This window comes from Pipra filicauda, unplaced genomic scaffold (genome assembly GCF_003945595.2).
Source record: "Pipra filicauda isolate LSUMZ 115617 unplaced genomic scaffold, ASM394559v2 scaffold54_size4384275_pilon, whole genome shotgun sequence".
NCBI lineage: Eukaryota > Metazoa > Chordata > Aves > Passeriformes > Pipridae > Pipra > Pipra filicauda.
The window spans coordinates 3,254,926-3,273,880 of record NW_024104698.1 but is presented as its reverse complement, the minus strand read 5'-3'; the positions used below and the strand labels follow the sequence as shown (position 1 = coordinate 3,273,880).

At 35.6% G+C, this 18,955-nt stretch overlaps 1 protein-coding gene across 2 annotated transcripts in view; it reads left to right on the top strand.

Moving 5' to 3' along the window:
• The window catches only part of TMTC2 (transmembrane O-mannosyltransferase targeting cadherins 2), a 288,272-nt gene that overhangs the window by 240,729 nt on the left and 28,588 nt on the right, over positions 1-18,955 (top strand). The window contains exon 12 of one of the 2 annotated variants that reach the window (XM_027744691.2): positions 4,774-7,632. The exons of the other annotated variant lie outside the window; for it this stretch is intronic. Coding sequence (XP_027600492.1) covers positions 4,774-4,953 — 180 coding nt within the window. The 3' untranslated portion in view covers positions 4,954-7,632. Of the gene's footprint in view, positions 1-4,773; positions 7,633-18,955 lie in introns of those variants that run through there. 2 annotated transcript variants of the gene reach the window in all.

The following is an 18,955-nucleotide window of genomic DNA, read 5'->3' as shown; positions in this document are numbered from 1 at the left end:
AAGCAAGGACCACCCCTGAAATTATTCTGTTTTTCGCAGTTACCTTTACTGATAAAATGGAGCTGTAGACATTTGGATTGTTTCAGAAAATACTGTGCTGTGCTACAGCAATAATACCAGTAATAAATATTCAAGGGAAAATTCTTGCTGTCACTGTAGGATGATAAAAAAGGCCTAACAGCTCATTATCCGATGGTCACTGATCAGATGAAGCAGTCCACCACTCTTTTCTCTCATGCCTAGTGAGCCATTCTACAAGTAATACTCAGTTGTTTGACTACTTGGTCACTGTACCACCTACATGTCTTCACTTATCAAAGAGAAATATCTGAATTCTTCACCCCTATGTAACTAGAAGTGCTGTGATGAAATATGCACTTGTGAATGATATTTTATGTCCGTCTTTAAATATGGACTTTACTCAATAGGAACCCTTAAAAATTAAGTGTCCTTAATGGCACTGTTTTAAAATAAAGCACAACCTTTGTGTTTCTGATGGGTTGGCCACACATATTACAGTATTTATTAAACAGTCCTGGGGTTGTTTTGAAACATCTACAATATCACACATAGCAATAATTCATTAAGAGCAAGATGGATTTTGGCAACATCTTTTCAGTGACCTTTTGAAATGGATAAGTGACAAGCAGCTTGCACAGGTGATTCTACTGAAGTAAAAATTGCCATAATTTCCTTGTAAGTGCCCCAGCAGCAGCAGCAGAATGCACTTTCATCTCAGAATCTGCTACCCTGACCTCTGTAGTATTGACCAGAGAAGGTCATCTGTAAGCAGAGCTTTGAGGAAAACAATTTCAGACTTCCTTGCTTGTGTTTGAACTGTTTGTTCATACTGGTCTGCCATATAGAAAAGTTTGTGCTAGGTTAAGGGTTTGTGTATTTGTTTCTCTCTCCATAACTTCTTAGGCCATGTAGGAGTTAAATTTTATTCTTGTGTTAGGGACTGTCCTTCTGATATGGCATTTGCTATATGTGGAGACAGAGATTCCAAACAAGGAAGCAGTTCATCTTCTTGTCATTAAGATTCATTCCATTTGTGGGTCCAATACTCTACGTGGTTACATTAGTGTAATCCCGAAATACTACCCAGAATTAATTTGAATTATTTGAAATTCCATAGTTCTCTGATTTTAGAGAGGACTTTATCTTAAGATTTTTGCATACCCCAGTGCTCTCCTTTTATTTTGGTACTATAGGGAAAGTTTGAAAAATTGTCATCAATGTAAACCAAAAATACCTCAGGCAACTAACTGCATGCCTTACGTTATTTCGTTATTCATTAACTATTCTGTTATTCCTCTCCTCCCCACAACCACTTCTCCCCACTGCCCCCAAAAAACCACTAAGAAAACAAGCACACCACGATAAAAATGCTAATAAAGGGAATAATTCCAAATAGACCATAAAAGACAGCATTTATAATCTCGATAGAAATACCAGTCAGCTTTTTTTGATGTAAAGCATCTGTCTCCAAAAGGAAATGAAGGCAGGCCTGTTTCTCCTTTCAAGTTTCTGAAGTAGTAGGTGGTGTCATTTGTTATACAGTGCTTCAAGTCCCATGTTATTGCACTGGTAGCTGTCGACTGCCTTTGTTAACATACCGAAAAGTTTTATCAGCTGTCTTTAATAAAAGACAATCTATGTGAAGAAAAACTATAGCAAATGTCTCTTGCTCTCTTATCCTCTGACCAACCTTTATAGCTGTCAGAGAGCAATGGCAGTGATGTATAATGTTGCAGACATGCAAAATTCATGTGACTATTGCTATAAGCCATAGATATTGGATTGACTGATACCCTAGAAAGTTAGGGAGCAGTCTTTCCAAAATGCTGTGCATTTCCTCATTTGAAACGTAAAGGAGCTGGAATGAACTTTCAGGACTACCTGAAATGAGTTATCAGTTCACATTTTCCATGGATACATTAGTTTAAAGCATTAATGACATAGAATTTGTTAAGCCTCCAGGAAATTAGGGATGATATGTAGAAGTTGGAAAATTTCAGTTAAAAGTCATGCAGTTTGTCCTTTTTATTTGTTTTTGTTGCTTGCTCTTGTGAAATGATATATCAAAGAGATGGTGGTAGAAGAGTTTCTTAGGTAGTTGTATGATCTTATATATATGATGTTCTTTAGAGTACTGGATTAGTCCCATACACACACCATATTTTCAGGAGGGTATGGAGGAGATGGAAAGGAGTTCTGGGAGCCGTATGAGACATCTGTGTTACTTACCACAGAATAGGTTTTGTGGATGCTGTAGAATTGGCCCTGAGCACATTTAAACATGTGTCTTATTTATGTGAGTTTTTCTAGGTTTAAGGTTTTTTAATCCTTATCCACTGTAAGCTTTGTCTCAGTGCAAATACACACACATATTTCAAGTGAGAAGTCAGCTCTGTGTCAATAACTGTGCTCTTGAAGAAAGCAGTTTGATTCATGAACTCTTACTAGATAAATAAATAGCGTGAACAGAGGGAATGGATGTTCCTACTCATGATGTAAGAAAATTCTCTCAATCAATCTGAAGTCTAAAAATAAATAAAATATGTGGATATTGGGACAGCCATCCATATACAGTGGAGCTAATTTCCAATCCTTCTTCACTTTATAACATCAATTAGCACCCAGAACATTGGTGATTAAGGAGTGCATTATTCCATCATAAACTAGTATGCAAGACTGGCACTGCAAAGGTGAAGCTGTGAAAATGTGGCTGCTGATATGTGTTGCCTGTAGGAAAGATTACATTTCAGGGGCATGGTTTTCCTTCTCTGTACAGAATATTAGGGAAGAGAAAATCTTGGAGAGTATTTGACTGGCAAAACTAAATAAAACCCAGCTGTTTTTTTGTTTGTTTGTTGATTCTCAGTAGAAGGAAGTAACTGACTTAGGGGAGGTGGAAAAAGTCTGTCAGGGTAAAGTAAGAAAAATTAAACCTAAAAATAACATCTTCTGATTCCACTGCATTTACATTGTGATGTTTACAATAGAGAGAGCTGAACTAATTTTGTTTTACCTAATTTTGAAACTCTGGAAGCCATTTGTTCTGAGAATTTGGTATGTCACAAATTCTTCCTGAGATTTTGTGATTCATATATTAACAGGTGAAAAGAAGCAAGAAGAAAGCTGAAAAAATATGGAATATTTATAGGATATAAAGCTGTAGAATTATCTGAATAACATTTCCACCACAAAATTTAGCTTTTGGACACAAGAATTATGGGGGGTTTGTTGAAGTTTGATTCAAAAGGATAAGAGTAATGAATTTAACTTACTAATGGAGAGGTTTGGAACACAGGTAAGTCTTCCTCATCATAATGATTTCCTATTACCAGATCAGTTTGGGAGACCATCTGTAATGCATATGCTATTGGCCATATACCTACTGTATTTTCATAGAATCATGGAATCGTTTGGGTTGGAAGGGATGTTGAAGATCATCTAGTTCCAAACCCTCTGCCATAGGCAGGAACGCCTTCCAGTACACTGGGTTGCTCAAAACACCATCCAACCTGGCCTGGAACGCTTCCAGAGACTGGGCATCTGCAACTTCTCCAGGCAACCTGTTCCAGGATGTAACCATTCTCCTGAAGTTACTGTCACTGAGGGGCTTCTAAAGCATACAAGCACCCCCCTCCTCACAGTAATCTGAAGCTGATTTGCTATGTGGCTTTACATTTTGAGTATTGTATTTTGATCAGAGCACTGCTGAGTGGTGTCTGGAAACACTTGTCCTCTGAGGCAAAACAATGTGACTTCAAAAGTGAGTGTTTCTGAAGCTCATTGGAACTTACAGTGACCTGAGAGGGAGAACCATAGTGAACTTTGTGTATAATTTTTCCCACTTTTTCTTTGAAAGGCAAGGTACTGGTTTGGCAAATGCCTTTACTGTGCTCTCACTAGCATGTGAATACCTTTGGTACTTGGCAAAAGGTAGGTTAGACTGTTTGTAGCTTCATAAATGTGCTTTTCTGCCCTTTTAGTATTTGTTAACTCCAATGACCAGCCATATTTATATCATGAAGAACCTATTATTTCATAGTGGAATAATCTAGAGATGAAAAAATAAAAACAAGAAGCATTTTTTCTTAGCTGAAATGGAAAAATTGTTAGTAACATAAGAAGCTTTTAAATGGATTTGTTATGAAATTTTAACATCTTTCTTATTAAAATAGCACATGTTTCCACCATTGTTAATTTTATTCAGTCATTCATTAAGAAATAATTGCCACAGCCTGAATCTAAATTAATATCCTAGAACCCCTGAATATCCTTAGAATCTGAGAACAGGTTGTATTTTCTACTAGTTATAATTAAGACAAAGAGAAGAAAGAGATAAGTTCCAATGTGTTAATTGTTTCCAACAATTATAAATTCTTTATTGGCAATGAGTTTGATTAAAATTAAATTCCTATCTTTACTCCAGTCTTGGATTACTTTAATTTTCTCTTGGAACCTGTGCTATGCCAACATAACCATATGTAAAGCTTATTGAGTTCTATGTTTTCTAACATTAAAGTGGGAAGTATATGTTTGTAGACACCAGAGCTTGACCTGTTCAAAGCACAAAGTGTACAGCAGCTGTTCAGAAACTTTTTCTTGTTATCTCTATTTGCTTAAATCACTAAATTGCTTCCATGGAAAGTCTGAAAACATAAGGGAATAACTTCTTTAAGTACGAGAAGATTGTCTAAAGAGAAAAATTGAAAATACTTCTAATATTCTTCCTTCCTTTCTTTTTTTTTATTGTACCAGTATCCAGCTGCTCTAATGAATCTTGGAGCCATTCTCCATCTGAATGGTAAATTGAAAGAGGCTGAAGCAAACTACCTCCTTGCTCTTCAACTTAAACCTGATGATGTCATCACCCAGTCCAACCTGCGCAAATTGTGGAATATCATGGAGAAACAAGGTTTGAAGACATCCAAAACATGATAATGAAAACTCTGAATTTTTCTTCCTTAAGCTTATTAAATCCACAAACTAGAACTTCCACACAGTTGTTCGGTCAGAGAACTCACTGGACTTGACTGCAAAGATCAGAGGTCTTACTTACTGCTAAGGAGAAACAATTCTACCAGATAAATAGAGTAAGAGATACTTTGAGGTATTTGTGAAGGACTTGTTACCTCACAAACATATTTGGAGCCATGGCACTTGAGAGGAGGTGTTTTGGCATATTTGTTAAATCATTGCAAATCCCATATTGCTTACTTTTGGGTGGGTACCTGAAATGTGTACTGTCATAGAAATACTAAGGGAAAATCTCACAGTATACACTAAGCCATATGGGAGTTAAAGTGGTAATAGAGGGTTAAAGTATTTTGCTGATACTGTAACTCATTAAAATGTATACTAAATCCAACATGTTTGCAGTTTGTCTTAATGCTGCTGTATCTCACTTTTGAACCATTTGCTTTCCAATTTCTCAGCTCATATGGCCAATTTTTTCAAACCTGTCAACATGATTAGATGACAGCATTCAAAGTTGTTTACTGAAACATGCCTATTATTTCAACATGTTAACTTTTAATGCAGGTTTCTTGAGACATACAGTCAAATTGCTGTCAGGTAGACAGAATGACTAAGGAACTGCCCATATTCTACATCAGATATAGTATGTAGGCTGGTAAAAAAAAGTTCATAGGTGTGATTTAGCAATACAAGCAAGAACGATGTTTGCCCTGATACCAAATCAATGTGGTCAGACTGTCATCTTAGGAAAAAAAATTGGTATTATAGAATAATGTGTCTGACTCTCTTTACTTTGCCGTTAGATAAGTCCAACTTTAAACTGGACTCTGGATACAATATGTTTGCAATAACTAGTACAAGTGAGATTTGAAAGTATTAGTGCTTGGATATGCTACAAATGAGACTTTATGAGCAACTCTGAGAAAAGGGAATGTTACCCATTGGTGAGACTCACAACTGAAGGGACTAGATTAGATTATGCTTAAAATAGTGTAGATCAAGAGAAATTTGTAATGGTGGTTGCCAGTTACTTTTCACAGTGGTGGTGTTTTAAAGAGTATTACCTATTCAGATTCTAACCAAATATTAGCGTTCTGTTTGTATTCTTACATGTGCTAGCAGCAGAGCTGTCAAATATCTAAATATGCTTTTGGTGAGGTTCAATTTATTTCTGTTTCAGAATGATTTGTCCTCATTACTGTTTTAGTCTTCAGATTTTCAATGTAAAGATAATTTATTTCAAATTGAGTGTATGAAGCTTTAGTCAGTTTTTTTTCCAGACCATTTATTAACTGCTTTCTTTCTTTGGAATAAGTATTATTGCTTGTAAGAAAATTTACTATTTCATTTAGTGGCCCTTTGAATCTGCTTCAGTATTCCTTTCATGATAGATAAAGTGGTAGAGCACCTTGAACTGAAGCTTCTTCAGGATCTTCTGTTGAAAACTCTTTATTACTGAGAAAGTGTTTGGGGTTTTTACTTTATGTATTCCTTTTTAACTGTTGAGCACCATTCCAACAAAAATGTAGAGAACTCTTTGCTGTATTTATTTATTTATTACTTGACTGCAGCAATGTTACCTGCCATTAACACAATAGTCTGTAAGTCTTGCTATGTCTTTTGTTTGGTTTTACTTGCATTTGTTTTGTGGTACCTAATGGGAAAGGGAACACTTGAGTTATACTCTACCTTCTTGGTCGTTCTCCCCGTATTGAAATAGATTGGGGAATAGCTGTTTCAAAGTCAGTATAGTAAAAAAAATATAGTAATGTGTGTTTCTTTTTCTTTCCTATTGCTCACTGAAATACCATAAGTTGCTGAGTTTACAACTGGCCTGCCAGAAGGGCCAGAGGGGCAAGATTGTCTGGTTTTGTGGAGTGTGTCAAGTTTTTCTCAAATAATATTGTTGCTGGAAAAGCAAAAATGAAGGATCAAAAGTTGAATTTCTACTTTCTAATTGAAACCAGTGTTAGAATACAATGGTAGCTTGAACTTATTCTCCTGCTTTACTGGCTTTCTGGGAAAAAGTATAGAAATAGATAGTCACTATAACTGAACTTGGTATAGAACGTGGTATCCTGGAGCTTTATTTTCTCAACAGTCATCAAACTTCAATGTCTTCTTGGTCTTAACCATTCACCATGTTATTTGTCTCCTTCAACTTGTACTTATTCTTGTTTAGTAATTTTTATTCATTGCACAAAAAGGGGGAAAAGGGGAGCACTCCTGTGATACGGTGTCATGCTTGCATTGATAACTGGTTTTGTTTGTTTCTATAACAAAAAAAAGAAAAGAAAAAGAAAGAAAAAAGGACTACCATAAATTTACCAAGAATGTCCCTGAATACATTTTTTTAATATAGGTCTGGGCTTGATAACTTTCTTCTTTTGGGATAAATTTAAAACATGTTTAAAATATGTCTCTCTGCTCAGGGATTTATGGTGGATTATTGCAGACAGTGCTAAAAAAATATAAAAGAGCACAAGATCAGTTTTCTAAATTAAAATTTTATTTTTTGAAAAACTGTTATTTGTATAAATTATCAGATTTGTAGGCTTTCCTTTTTGTAGAAATAATTGTTTATGTGCCAGATAAAAAAATTTCAATTTTGTTTCAATAATAAAGCATTGATAATTAATACACTGTGTATTCTTTTGTATTACTGTAACACTTTGGGTTTTTTAATTGTTCTAATTTAATGAGTGGTGTTGATTGTTTTATGTATGGGAGAGTTATGTAGCATAAGTAGAATACAACCTATCACAGCTGGCTTTCTTCTATACTCCATTGCAATTATAATTCAGTGGATATTTTCAAAAAGGTTCTCTGGAAGCGTCTTTTAGTATTTATACTCACTAAATCTGGCCAAAGGGATCTGGTAGCTATCGTATTTGATTATTGTTTCTAAACTTTATAGGAATAAAAGCTGATGAATAAGATATATTTATAAATTGTTTTTGTATTAACATACAAACACGATGTCAGTAAAATTGCTTCTGAAATGTCTAATTGGTTACAAAGGCTGGAAAGAAGACTTTGCCTATGTACAAGGTCTTTTTCATGTCTGCAGTCACCTTTTTCCTCATGCTGCAATGTCATATGGCAGGTTTCAAATCTTCTGCCTTCCTGCACAGAAGATACTATGAAACTACATGGTTCTTTGGCCTTGTGGTTTTCTCCTAATTTTCTATGGACAAAGCCTTCTTAGCTCAGTGCAACACTAATATTCTTATACCTTTCTAGTTCTGTTGCATTCAGGTCCTCTGCATTGATGGATTTGCTCTATGGTTGAAAAACGTTGATGAGCATGAGCAGAGCACTAGAGAGGCTTTGGGTCACCACTTGCAAGTTCACTTGTCATGCCTTATCAAAGGTCATGCCTCATCAAAGGTCATGCCTCATCAAAGGTCATGCCTCCTCTTCAGTGGTTCCTGGCCTAAGTAGGTTTTGGTGAAATGGCGTATGATGAATACAGAGTATGCAAAGAATCACCCGAACTGTGTCACTCCTTTCTTGTGGAAATAGATTCTAAGCATGGGCTTGAGCTTCTCCTCTTTCATCCTAGCCTGAAACCCTTCTCTGTGATATCCTGGTCTGTTTGCCTTGTGCTGTGCTTCCAATGTTTCTGTTCTTCCAAGAGTCACACTTTCGGGCAATAGATACTTGCTATATCTCCATTTCTGATAGAGGCACGTGACAGCTCTGTGGTGGTTTTTAGTCCTGCTTTCACAGGCCCATCTGAACTTGCTCTCAGTAGCTGGTATGGATGGCTGTATTACTTCTGGGATTTCACCTAGTATAAAGGTAAGGTACTAAATTATTCTAAGTATACCAGCTCATTTGGATCTGGTTTGGGACTCTGTTGTAGGCATTTGCATAGCGGTTTTGCCTGACAGAGAGGAATGCAGGTGGCATGAGAGAGACACTGCCTCCTGTTCACGTCTGATAACAGTTACTGGCAGCTGAATTACAGTGTCTATTTTTATGCATACTTAAGGGTTGCAAATGAGAGCTTTCAGAGAGAGAATCTTGAGATTTAGAAATAAATTGCAAGAAATCTAAGAAGAATCTTGTGTATCACTTACCTTATAGAAACTTCTATTTGTAGTCCTTTTTAAAAAAATAGAGACCCAAATCAGATATTATATAGGTTCCCTTAGTTAGACTGACCCTGCAATTTGAAAAGCCCCTTCCTTGCTTCACATGGATACTGAACATTAATTCTCTGAGATTCGGTAGTGTGACATTGGAAGAATGTGTCTAAAGGAATAGAATACATCTGATGTTCTGAGGGAGTAGAGAGCTTGGTGTCAGGAAGCACAGGCAGGAATTTTCGGGGAAATACGTAAAAATTTTAGAGAGACAGACTTTATTCCAAGAATGAAGAAGGAACCCCAGCATTAAGTTATTCTAGGAGAAACTACAGGAAAGGGCATGCATCAGTAAATTTAAAAAACAAAACAAAACCTCAAAGCTATACAGACTTGTAAAAAGTTGTAAGTTCTTCTAGTATAATAACAAATCAAAACCAAACATTACCAACAGGAAAAACTGGCCTTGGAACATAGTATTATAAAGGTCAGGACATAAAAATATATTCCCCATTGTGCTGGTTTTGGCTGGCATAGAGTTAATTTTCTTAGCAGTAGCTACAATGGTGCTTTGTTTCAGATTTGTACTGGAAACAGTTGATAACACAGGGATGTTCCTGTTACTGCTGAACAATGCTTACAAAGCATGAAAATCTTTTCTGCCCTTCACATCGCCCCACCAGCGAGGAGGCTGGGGATGCACAAGGAGTTATGACGGGACACAGCCAGGACAGCTGACCCCAGCTGACCAAAGGGATACTCTGAACCACATGGCTTCATGCTCAGCAGTAAAACTAGGGTGGAGGTTGGCAGGGGGGAGCTGCTGCTTGGGAACTGTCTGGGTATTGGTTGGTTAGTGGTGAGCCATTGTTTTTCATTTGTGTCACTTGTTTTTCTTGGGTTTTATTTCTCTCAAATTTTGGTATTTTCATTATTATTGGTAGGATTAGTATTATTATTAAATTTATTAAATTATTAAATTTATCTAAATTTCAGTTATTAAATTTTGCTCATATCAACCTATGAATTTTCTTACTTTTACCTTTCCACTCGGGTTATGCCACTTGACTGCAAAAACTTTTACAGTTGCATTTTTATTCACATTTCAAGTTGATGTTTCTCCCTTTCCCATTAATTCTTTATCTTATTTACCCTTTTGTTGTGCACTGGCTCTTCAGTGGTACCACAGTTCTAGAGCTGAACAGATCTAAAGGTAAAGTATGAGAAAGCATTTCAGAAGAGCAGAAACATCACAGCAAACCTTCTAGAAAGGTTTAAGATAAAATAGATTAATTCATTCATTCTTTCTGTATACTCAAATTATTTTGAATATAGTTTCAGTGACAAAGTGTAATTACATTTACTTACTGAAATTACTGAGCTTACAGATATGTCTGTATAAGGCTCTAAGATTAAATTGTTGTTTATACTTACTAATTCCTCTCAGTTTGTGTGCATTGAAGCACAGATTTATATTTTAAAGAAACCTTAAGATTTCCTTTTGAGGAAACGGGTGTGGAAGCCATGTCATGAGAACAGTTGTGGAGTTTTTTCATTTGATAGAACTTCTGCATAAGACTGTCTTTCCTTACATCACTGGTCCCTTAGCTGCTGACATTCTATTTCTGCATGGATTTTTTTTTTCCTCTCTCTTGCAGAGTTTGAATAGTTTAAGTTGCAGGTTCTGTTTTGAGCTAAGGAGAAATGGAGCTTGGCTTTGATGGCTAAACTTGATCTCAGTTTTGATTTAAGAAATTATTTAACCCAGGTGAACAGATTTTTCAACCCAATAATGCAGTGGTTTGCTGCAACAAGTAATCCTGGAAAGCAGAGATTATTTGAGAGTCATTGTTGGTTCTTCTCTAGATTTTTTTTTCCTGTCAGCCAAGCATTTTTGTCCCTTTCTGAAGAAATATATTTTATTTTGTCTCTAATTTTCTTGAAAACAGATGTTCCTGCATGCCCAGTATTTTTATTACAAGGAGAAATTAATTTTTCACAGAATTGATTTATTTATTGTCATGTTTGTTGCAACCACAACCATAAGGTTCTCTACAGTACCTAAGTGTATAATATAGTGTATTGTTCCTTGTATTAAATCAATTCCTTCTTCTGGTTTCTATCCAATATGCAAAGTAAATCATTACCAAAACTATTCACTTTTGTGCACCCACAGTTGCTGGAATATAACAATGTTTCTTCTATTGTGATAGAGAAGGTTTTTATATGACAACATGAAGATGTAAGATTCTGGGATAGGATTATTTTTTTCCAACCACCATCATTTTATAGCCTTTTTTGTCCTTTTCTTCTCCTTAATGGAATGCTTTAACAATTGATTTAAAAAAAAAAGATATACCATTAATAACAGCAGAGCTCTATGAATGGCACTTATGCCTTAAAATGCATAGATAGAGCATAGTGGCTCTGTCATTAAAATCTATTATTTCAATTACTGTTTCTCCCTCCAAAGTGCTGTTTCAGTGGCAATTAATCTTTTAGCTATATAACTGTAAATTTGTTTGTGTTTCTTGACTTTATTTTAGTGGAATATGTCCCCTGATTGTTCTCGTTAGCTGAAAGAGTCTTTAGGATATTCTTGCACAGAATAATTGTTTCCCCCTTCTCTTCTCCTCTCTTAGTTTTATAAATTATTTAGAGATGAGAAAAGCAACTACTTTTCCTGAAGCTAAAGGCAGAGAAGAATTTTGAGTGAGCTTCTGCATTAGTTTTGTGCTTTATAGCCGAAGACTTCAAAAAGAAATAAAATTTGGTTTGCTTTGTTTTGTTCCAGAAAAAATATTAACTGTGGACCATTTAGGTCTACACTAAGTCTCTCATTAATATAAGTTTTAAGGCTTAATGAAAAGATTCAGGAATTGAAAATCTTGTCCACTTCTCCAACTGTGTCAGCTTACCTAATAAGAGAGCACCTCTCTGGATCTATTGGGCCTTGGCTGCCTGTCTCTGTAGGCAGTACAGATGGCTCAAATTTTTCCACCTGAAATGTTACGACTAAAACCCCACCAAGCAGTTTCTTGCTTTTACAAAAATTAGAAGTTTAAAAACCCATATAAAACTAATTAAAGAAAAAAATAAATGAAAAATAATAAATTTTTTAAAAAATTATATAAACTATTCTGTTACCTGCAAGTGCTGTTTGCAAGCTTATCTCATGAGCTTATAATTGACTTACAATTAGCTTCAACATTCTGAATTCATGTCCAGTTGACAGATTTTGCACTTCATTATGCCAGAGACAAGCTTTGTACACATGTGTACACATGTTTGTCCCACTGGCACATCACAGCTTGATACTCTTGTCAATTCTGCAGATACTTATCCGATTTATTCTAAGTTATTTGCTGTAAGCAAATTGTTTATTCTGACTGATGTGAAGACTTCCTCTTTGACATAGGAAGAAATCAAAAAGCCGTGTGAAATGAGATGTGTGCTGGTTAGGATTTTTGTGGACTCTCAGTAGTGATATATAAATGTCGAGTAGAGGTGACCATATAAAAGTAGGTTCTTGTTTAACTCTATGAAGATCATGATTTTGAAAAGAGATGGAATCCTAGTGTCTGCACATAGGATTGTTAATACTTAGATTTATGAACAGATTAGTTTACTCAAATAGTTGTTTTTTTGGCAATATTTGTTAAAGTTCTATCATGTTTTGCTGTTTGCTTACCTTGTTTTTTCATTATCATTTCAGTTATGGCGCACTTTTTAATCTACTATTTATAAATTAAAGTATATTTGAAATTGCTTTTCAAATTTAATTGAGAAATTACTAATAAAAGATGTCATCAAACAGATCATCTTTTTAAAATTTATTTTATTCTGAGGGAAGTCTAGGAGTAAGAAAAAGGAATGAGAAATCATGTGATTGTATTTAGTTATTTTTTTTAGCTTTTTCCCATATAAATAAATAATTGGCTGTACAAAAGCCCCAGAGTTCCACAAAAAAAATGGTACATGCACCTGGACCCAGGTAACTCCAAGTGAAGCTATGGAAACATATCTCGCATCTCCCTGGAATAGCCACAAAATTATGAAGCAGGATCTTCACACTACGCTTATGCCAGCTGCAGGTTGTCAGGACATTTAGCATAATTTTGCTAAACCTGAAACCAGGTGAGCCTGTCTGAGTTCAACATCAAGTCTGTTTCTGAGAGTAATGCACAAACAAAATGATGGTGGTCCCTATAATATAATTCACTAAGTCTCAAAAGTGGCTACTAGCAAGAATTGCATCAGAAAATTTTCTTTTTTCTGCGTCTTTTGAACTGTTACAGCCTGGCATACAAAGCAGGAAGACAACTTTCTAATGGCTGCTCATCTTGTTGCATGTTTGTGAAAAGTTGGTCTTTCATATGCAAGGCATGCTTGGAAAGATTACACAGGGACTAACGAAAGCATGATTTTTACTTTAAATACCTTTAGAAAGTTGACAAGTGTTAATTGACCATAGGGAGAAGCTGAGCTGGGAGAAGCTGGCTGGACCTTGATAGTTCCCCAGTGAATGGTCAGTGAGAGAGGAGGGAGAAGCAAATGCAACCATGCATGGATTTCATTCACCTTATTAAAAAAGTATAATATGAAAAAGACCACCTGTACTGATTATGTGAATTTCTTTCTTTGTAGAGGTGGAATCCCAGACCTCATTAAGCCTGAGGGACACAAAATAGAAAACTATAGCAAAACTAGACCAAAGCATCCTGAAAGCATTTATAATCAGTGTACAAATTTAGAAGGCCTCTTTTGTTTTTAAATCGAATATTATTACCTTGCAAAGCTATGCAGTAGATTAGACACCTAACTGAACCTGCTGTCCTCATTTGCTAGAGGATTCAAAAACATGTTTTCTATTGTTTTATTTTACCTTCAAAATTTAAAAGTAGCCATGATAACTCACTAACAGCTAAACAAATAGCAGGGTAGGAAATCTCTGCTTCAGTCCAAACCCTAAGGGCAAAACCAAAAAAGTGTTTCTGAAAGGAAGTCTGTGAAGATTGGTGTGAGAACAGAAGTCATTTTAATTCGAGTTCTGGTGAGAAACTGTTCTAATGAGGAAAATTGTCATGATGGAGACATGTAATATTGAAACTGAATTAAACAAAAACTGAAGGAAAGAAGGCATTCATTGGCAAAACAAGGGGAAGAGTAGCCTTTTAATAAAGTATATGGGTTTTTTTCTTTTCTTTCTTTGTTTTTTAACATGATTCCTAGGAACAAGTCTTACTGCTTCAGGGGAAAAAAAAAAAGACAAACAATATGGGAAGATGCATTTACAAGTGATGGCTTTGTCCATTTTTATTTCTTATTGTAAAAGTACCAACTGATGTTTGGGCTCTCAAATGTGTTGAATGGGACTACATGACATTTTTTTGCAAATCCCAAATTATCACACTCATCTGACTGTTCCCTGCTTAGAATCTCGGGAATTGACAAGACGAAGAGATCATCTCTCGAACTTCCCTAACCCTAGTCTTCCTATAACCTCACTCTTACCATTGGCTCTTGTCCCTACTTGCCTTGCAATATTTGTTGCAGACAATACTGTCTTGAAAGCAGTGATTTGTTCCTTCCAGTTGGCTGTAAAGTGCTCTAATGGGACTGTATAAATAAAAGTAATTAGTTTTTCTGCCTCATTCAAGGGACTATAAGTAAGAACAACAGGGTACACAAGTCTAACTTTTATATAAATTACTTCTTTGGAGGGTTAAGAGATTTTAAAACCTCTGATTTTACCTCTTAAAGGACAAGAGAGGACAGTAATACTTAAAACATAAAATTGCCTCAAACATTTCAGATTAGAGAGACTTGGAAAGCTGTAGAAATGATAGATTGATTTATTCTGAATAAGCAGCATCATTTGGTGTTGGATTTCTACTTTTAATTCAACATTGGAAATGATATAAGCATATTCCATACCTCTTAAGAGGAATTGTACAGGTTCCAACCATCTGCTAAATTAAACATTGATGATTTCTATGAACATGTGGAGAAGATCCTGTACAAGGGAGACAATAACTCTGTGCATACATTTAGGCCCTAGGAACCTTCTTGAATCACAAGGGTGGATACCCAGTTAAAAGAACTGAAGGATGTGCTTTTTCAATGGAGTGTCACTCACTGCAAAGTTCAATGGCAATGATTTGCTCTGATCCTTCTATATCAGATACAGTATATTCTGTGTCTAAAATACTAAAATGCTGAAAAAGGTCCAGATAGTTATGTCTTTTAAATATATGCTTTAATATGTTGGTACTTTTTTGGCAGTAATTTCCCCTGCCAGACATTTCTGTCTTGGTGATAGTTTGAAAACCAGGGGAAGGCAGTAAATCTCTTAAAGAGAGAAGTTTTGATTACTAACAAAATCTAAAAAGAACAAGACATAGCAGTATATGTGACAAAACTGAAAAAAAATGTTGCCTTACAGTTTCTGCTGCTTTTCAGACAATATGCCACTGTTTTTCATCTACTTGGCTTGTAAGGAAGAAATTCTGTCCCAATTGAAGTTAATAATGGTTTTGTCATTGACCTGAGTGGCTAAAATTTCACAGAAAACTACTTGGGATAAGGACTTGTTAACATTTATATGCTGGTTCCTCTGATTATTTTTCTGATCTTCTATTACACTAAAAATTATTCTAGCACATACTCTGTTCAGGAACAGAAACCTGGAGGGGTCTTTACACAAGGAACGCCTCAAGTACACTGTGTTTTTCTGTTAGAGCCTACTGCCTCACTTGGGCAACGTGAAGCTGTGTTATTAAGAGCATCAAGACAGAAGCTGCTTTAAAGCACCAGTGCTGGGGCAGAGCAAGGGCTGCACTCAAACAGAAACAGTTAGTTGTTGTTTTAGCATACAAGGTCACATTAGCAAATTAAAACAAGGATGCTTTGCAAAAGTCATTTTTTTCTTCTATGTTTGGGAAAACACAATTTGTTGGAACACATATTCCCTTCAAATGCTTGGAGAGCTTCTGTTGTTAAGGCAGCTAGAGTAACCAACTGAGAATTAATTCATGTTTCAGTTTGTCAAGTGCATATTTATATTTATTTCGGTACCATACTGAATGAGTGGTAAAGCCTGATAAGAAGATGATCCCTCTGTCGTGCCTATGGATAACCCCTTCTTCCCCAATCTGCAAAAACCATTATTTTTTTGGTCATTTTCAGACTTCTCTTATGAAGGATTTCAAATGCACTTCACAGTCCACTGAGCAATGTTGTTTGAAAATTGATTAAAAACTGTAATTATTGTAGAAGGAACATAATCATGATTGATAGGATGGAACCAAGTAATCAAGGAGAAGGGGAGGGATCTCAGCCTAAAATTTACTTTGCTCTAGCAAAATATAATTGAACAAAAAGCTGTATTTTCTGAGAGTTAGATGGGGGTTTTTTACTGGTGTTTATAACACACAAAAAAAAAGAGAGAAAAACACAAATACAGCAGCCCTAATAAATCCCAAGCCTCTTGAAAATTATGTGGGTTTCTGTAACCTGAAGTTATTATTAAAAAGGACAGATTCTAGTTGGAATAAACCAAAGAATCTAGTTCTAAATATGCTATCTCACGCGGATGAGGGTAGAATGTACACTTAATCCTTATTTTTCTTTTGTAAAGTCCAGTTGTAATAACTCGTATATGTTAATAATTGTTTTCTCTCATCACAGACTGGATGATCAACTTTTTCCTCTAAAATGCTGATGCTTATGTGGCTTGCATGTTTTTAACTTTTAATTAAAAAATTTGTACCTCACTTTATTTACCAAAGAAAATCCACAAAAAGTTCACTAATTGATGTCTTTTTCTGTCCTAATTCCATTTTCTAGAGTGATTGGATTCTCGTTAGTTCAGCTCTTCCTTCAGGGACACAGCTGTGATTTGTTGCATGCTCACCTGATTTTTCTAGAAGCATCATGTCCTTCCCTGATTTTTCTAACAACCTCCCATCTCTTTAATAGGTTCAGGTTTGTTTGCTAAGCACTTTCTGCCACAATGCTAGTAGTTCAGTTGGCATATTCCAGTTTTACAGGCTAAGGCAAAGCCTTAATTTGTCAACTCAGCTGAAAGATTTAGTTGAGAAGTGACTGAAGCAGGAAGCTTGCTTTTTAAAAAATCATGGATCATGCTGCTTATTAGGTAAGGTTTCTTTTTTAAATATAAAATGCAACATTTTAATCTTACCTAATCTTCAGTTTTAATATTCCTTATACATTGATGAACTCTACTTTTCAAAGAACTGTTGGAAGGGTTAATCATTGTTTTGTATGTAGATTACCTCTCATCTTCTCAAGCACTTAACTTACATCTGACTCTCACAGTACTGTTGTGTTCCCTGCACAGTGCAGGTCTGTGCAATGACAGGAATGGGCTTTTATGAAGCTTAAAGCATCAGGGCTTAACATTCTTGTGGCAGTATAGATGAAACATGTATACTTGAAATGTGAAAGCTTCTCACTCCAAATCTCAAATCCATTAATGATGGCAGCACTTTTGGTTATAAACTTGCTTGTTAGATTTAGAATGGACATTTTGGTGCTTGAAACTCACAGAAGGTCTTATCTTTCAGGACCACCTTACGGAGAAATCAATGTCTGCATTTTTTTAAGCTTTGCCTTTAAAACAATACCAAACAAGCACAAACCCAACAAAATCCCCACAAAATTTACAGTTAATTGCAGAGTCCAAATGTGCTTTTAAACTGTTGTGCCTGTTAGAGATATTTGTCAGCTGGGGTTCAGCTGATGTCAGCAGTCACTGTGAGCATGGGCTAATTTAATTTAATTAAGAAAGAGTGCAAGAAACTTAATTTAAGGCTAGTCACCTCACATTTGATATGTCTAAACATTTATTTCATGGATGTTTACTGTATGTCAGCTGACCTACAGTAATTTGGTAATATTATTCATGCTGAAAGCAAAAATCTACTTTTTGGTGAAGTAGAAGTTAACATGATTGGAAGTGATACAGCTGGATCCTAGGCTGACCTAGAATTATGTGTGAGAGGGTTAACAAAGCAAATTGATGAGTTCATTTTGTCCAAGCTGCTTCTATAATTACACCAGATGATGTGTTTCATGCTTACAGTACATGAATGGGGACAATTATTCTACCTGAGAAGCCAGAATGATTGGATCTATTGATAGGCCCTTCACGGTCCTTAATGTAATCGATCACAGTACTTGCTCCAGAATATGTAATCTCTAATCCTTTAAAAAACATAATGTTTAGGAGTGAAACAATAAAAGTTGGTTGTTTAGTTTTGGTTTTTTGCATAAAGAAGATAACTAGGAAAACCTTTAATATGAACTTCCCCATTTCAGATGAGCCTAGTGAAACCCAGTGAGATCAAATAGAACATAAATAGTCTGGTAGGGAAAGCCACGAGCATAGCAGGACACTGACTGAAATACACAGATCGTTTGAAACTGGTCAAAGAAGAGCTAGTGGTTCCTAATGCAGTACATCAGTAGGAATGGGAATAGGATACATCAAGGACGGAGAATGTCACATGAGAATGTATTACAGAAACATAAGAAAAACGACCTTTCTACCATATCTGTTTTTCAGTCAAGTGTTGTAATAAGGATTAGATGTGAAACTTTTTGAAAGCTAGCTGTCTATTACACGATAAATTAACCCCACATCCGTTGTATCCTATTTTAATATCCACATAATACACTTTCATATACAGAAAAATCATAGGACCCCACTACAGGCTCTGGTGTAGAATCAAACCCTAAACCCCCAGGTTTTTCTTGTTATTTATCATGTCATTTGTTCCTCATAAAAGATAATAATTTTGAAGAGCAATAGTTAATTTTTTGTTAAAGCAAGCTTAAGAAGGAAAGCA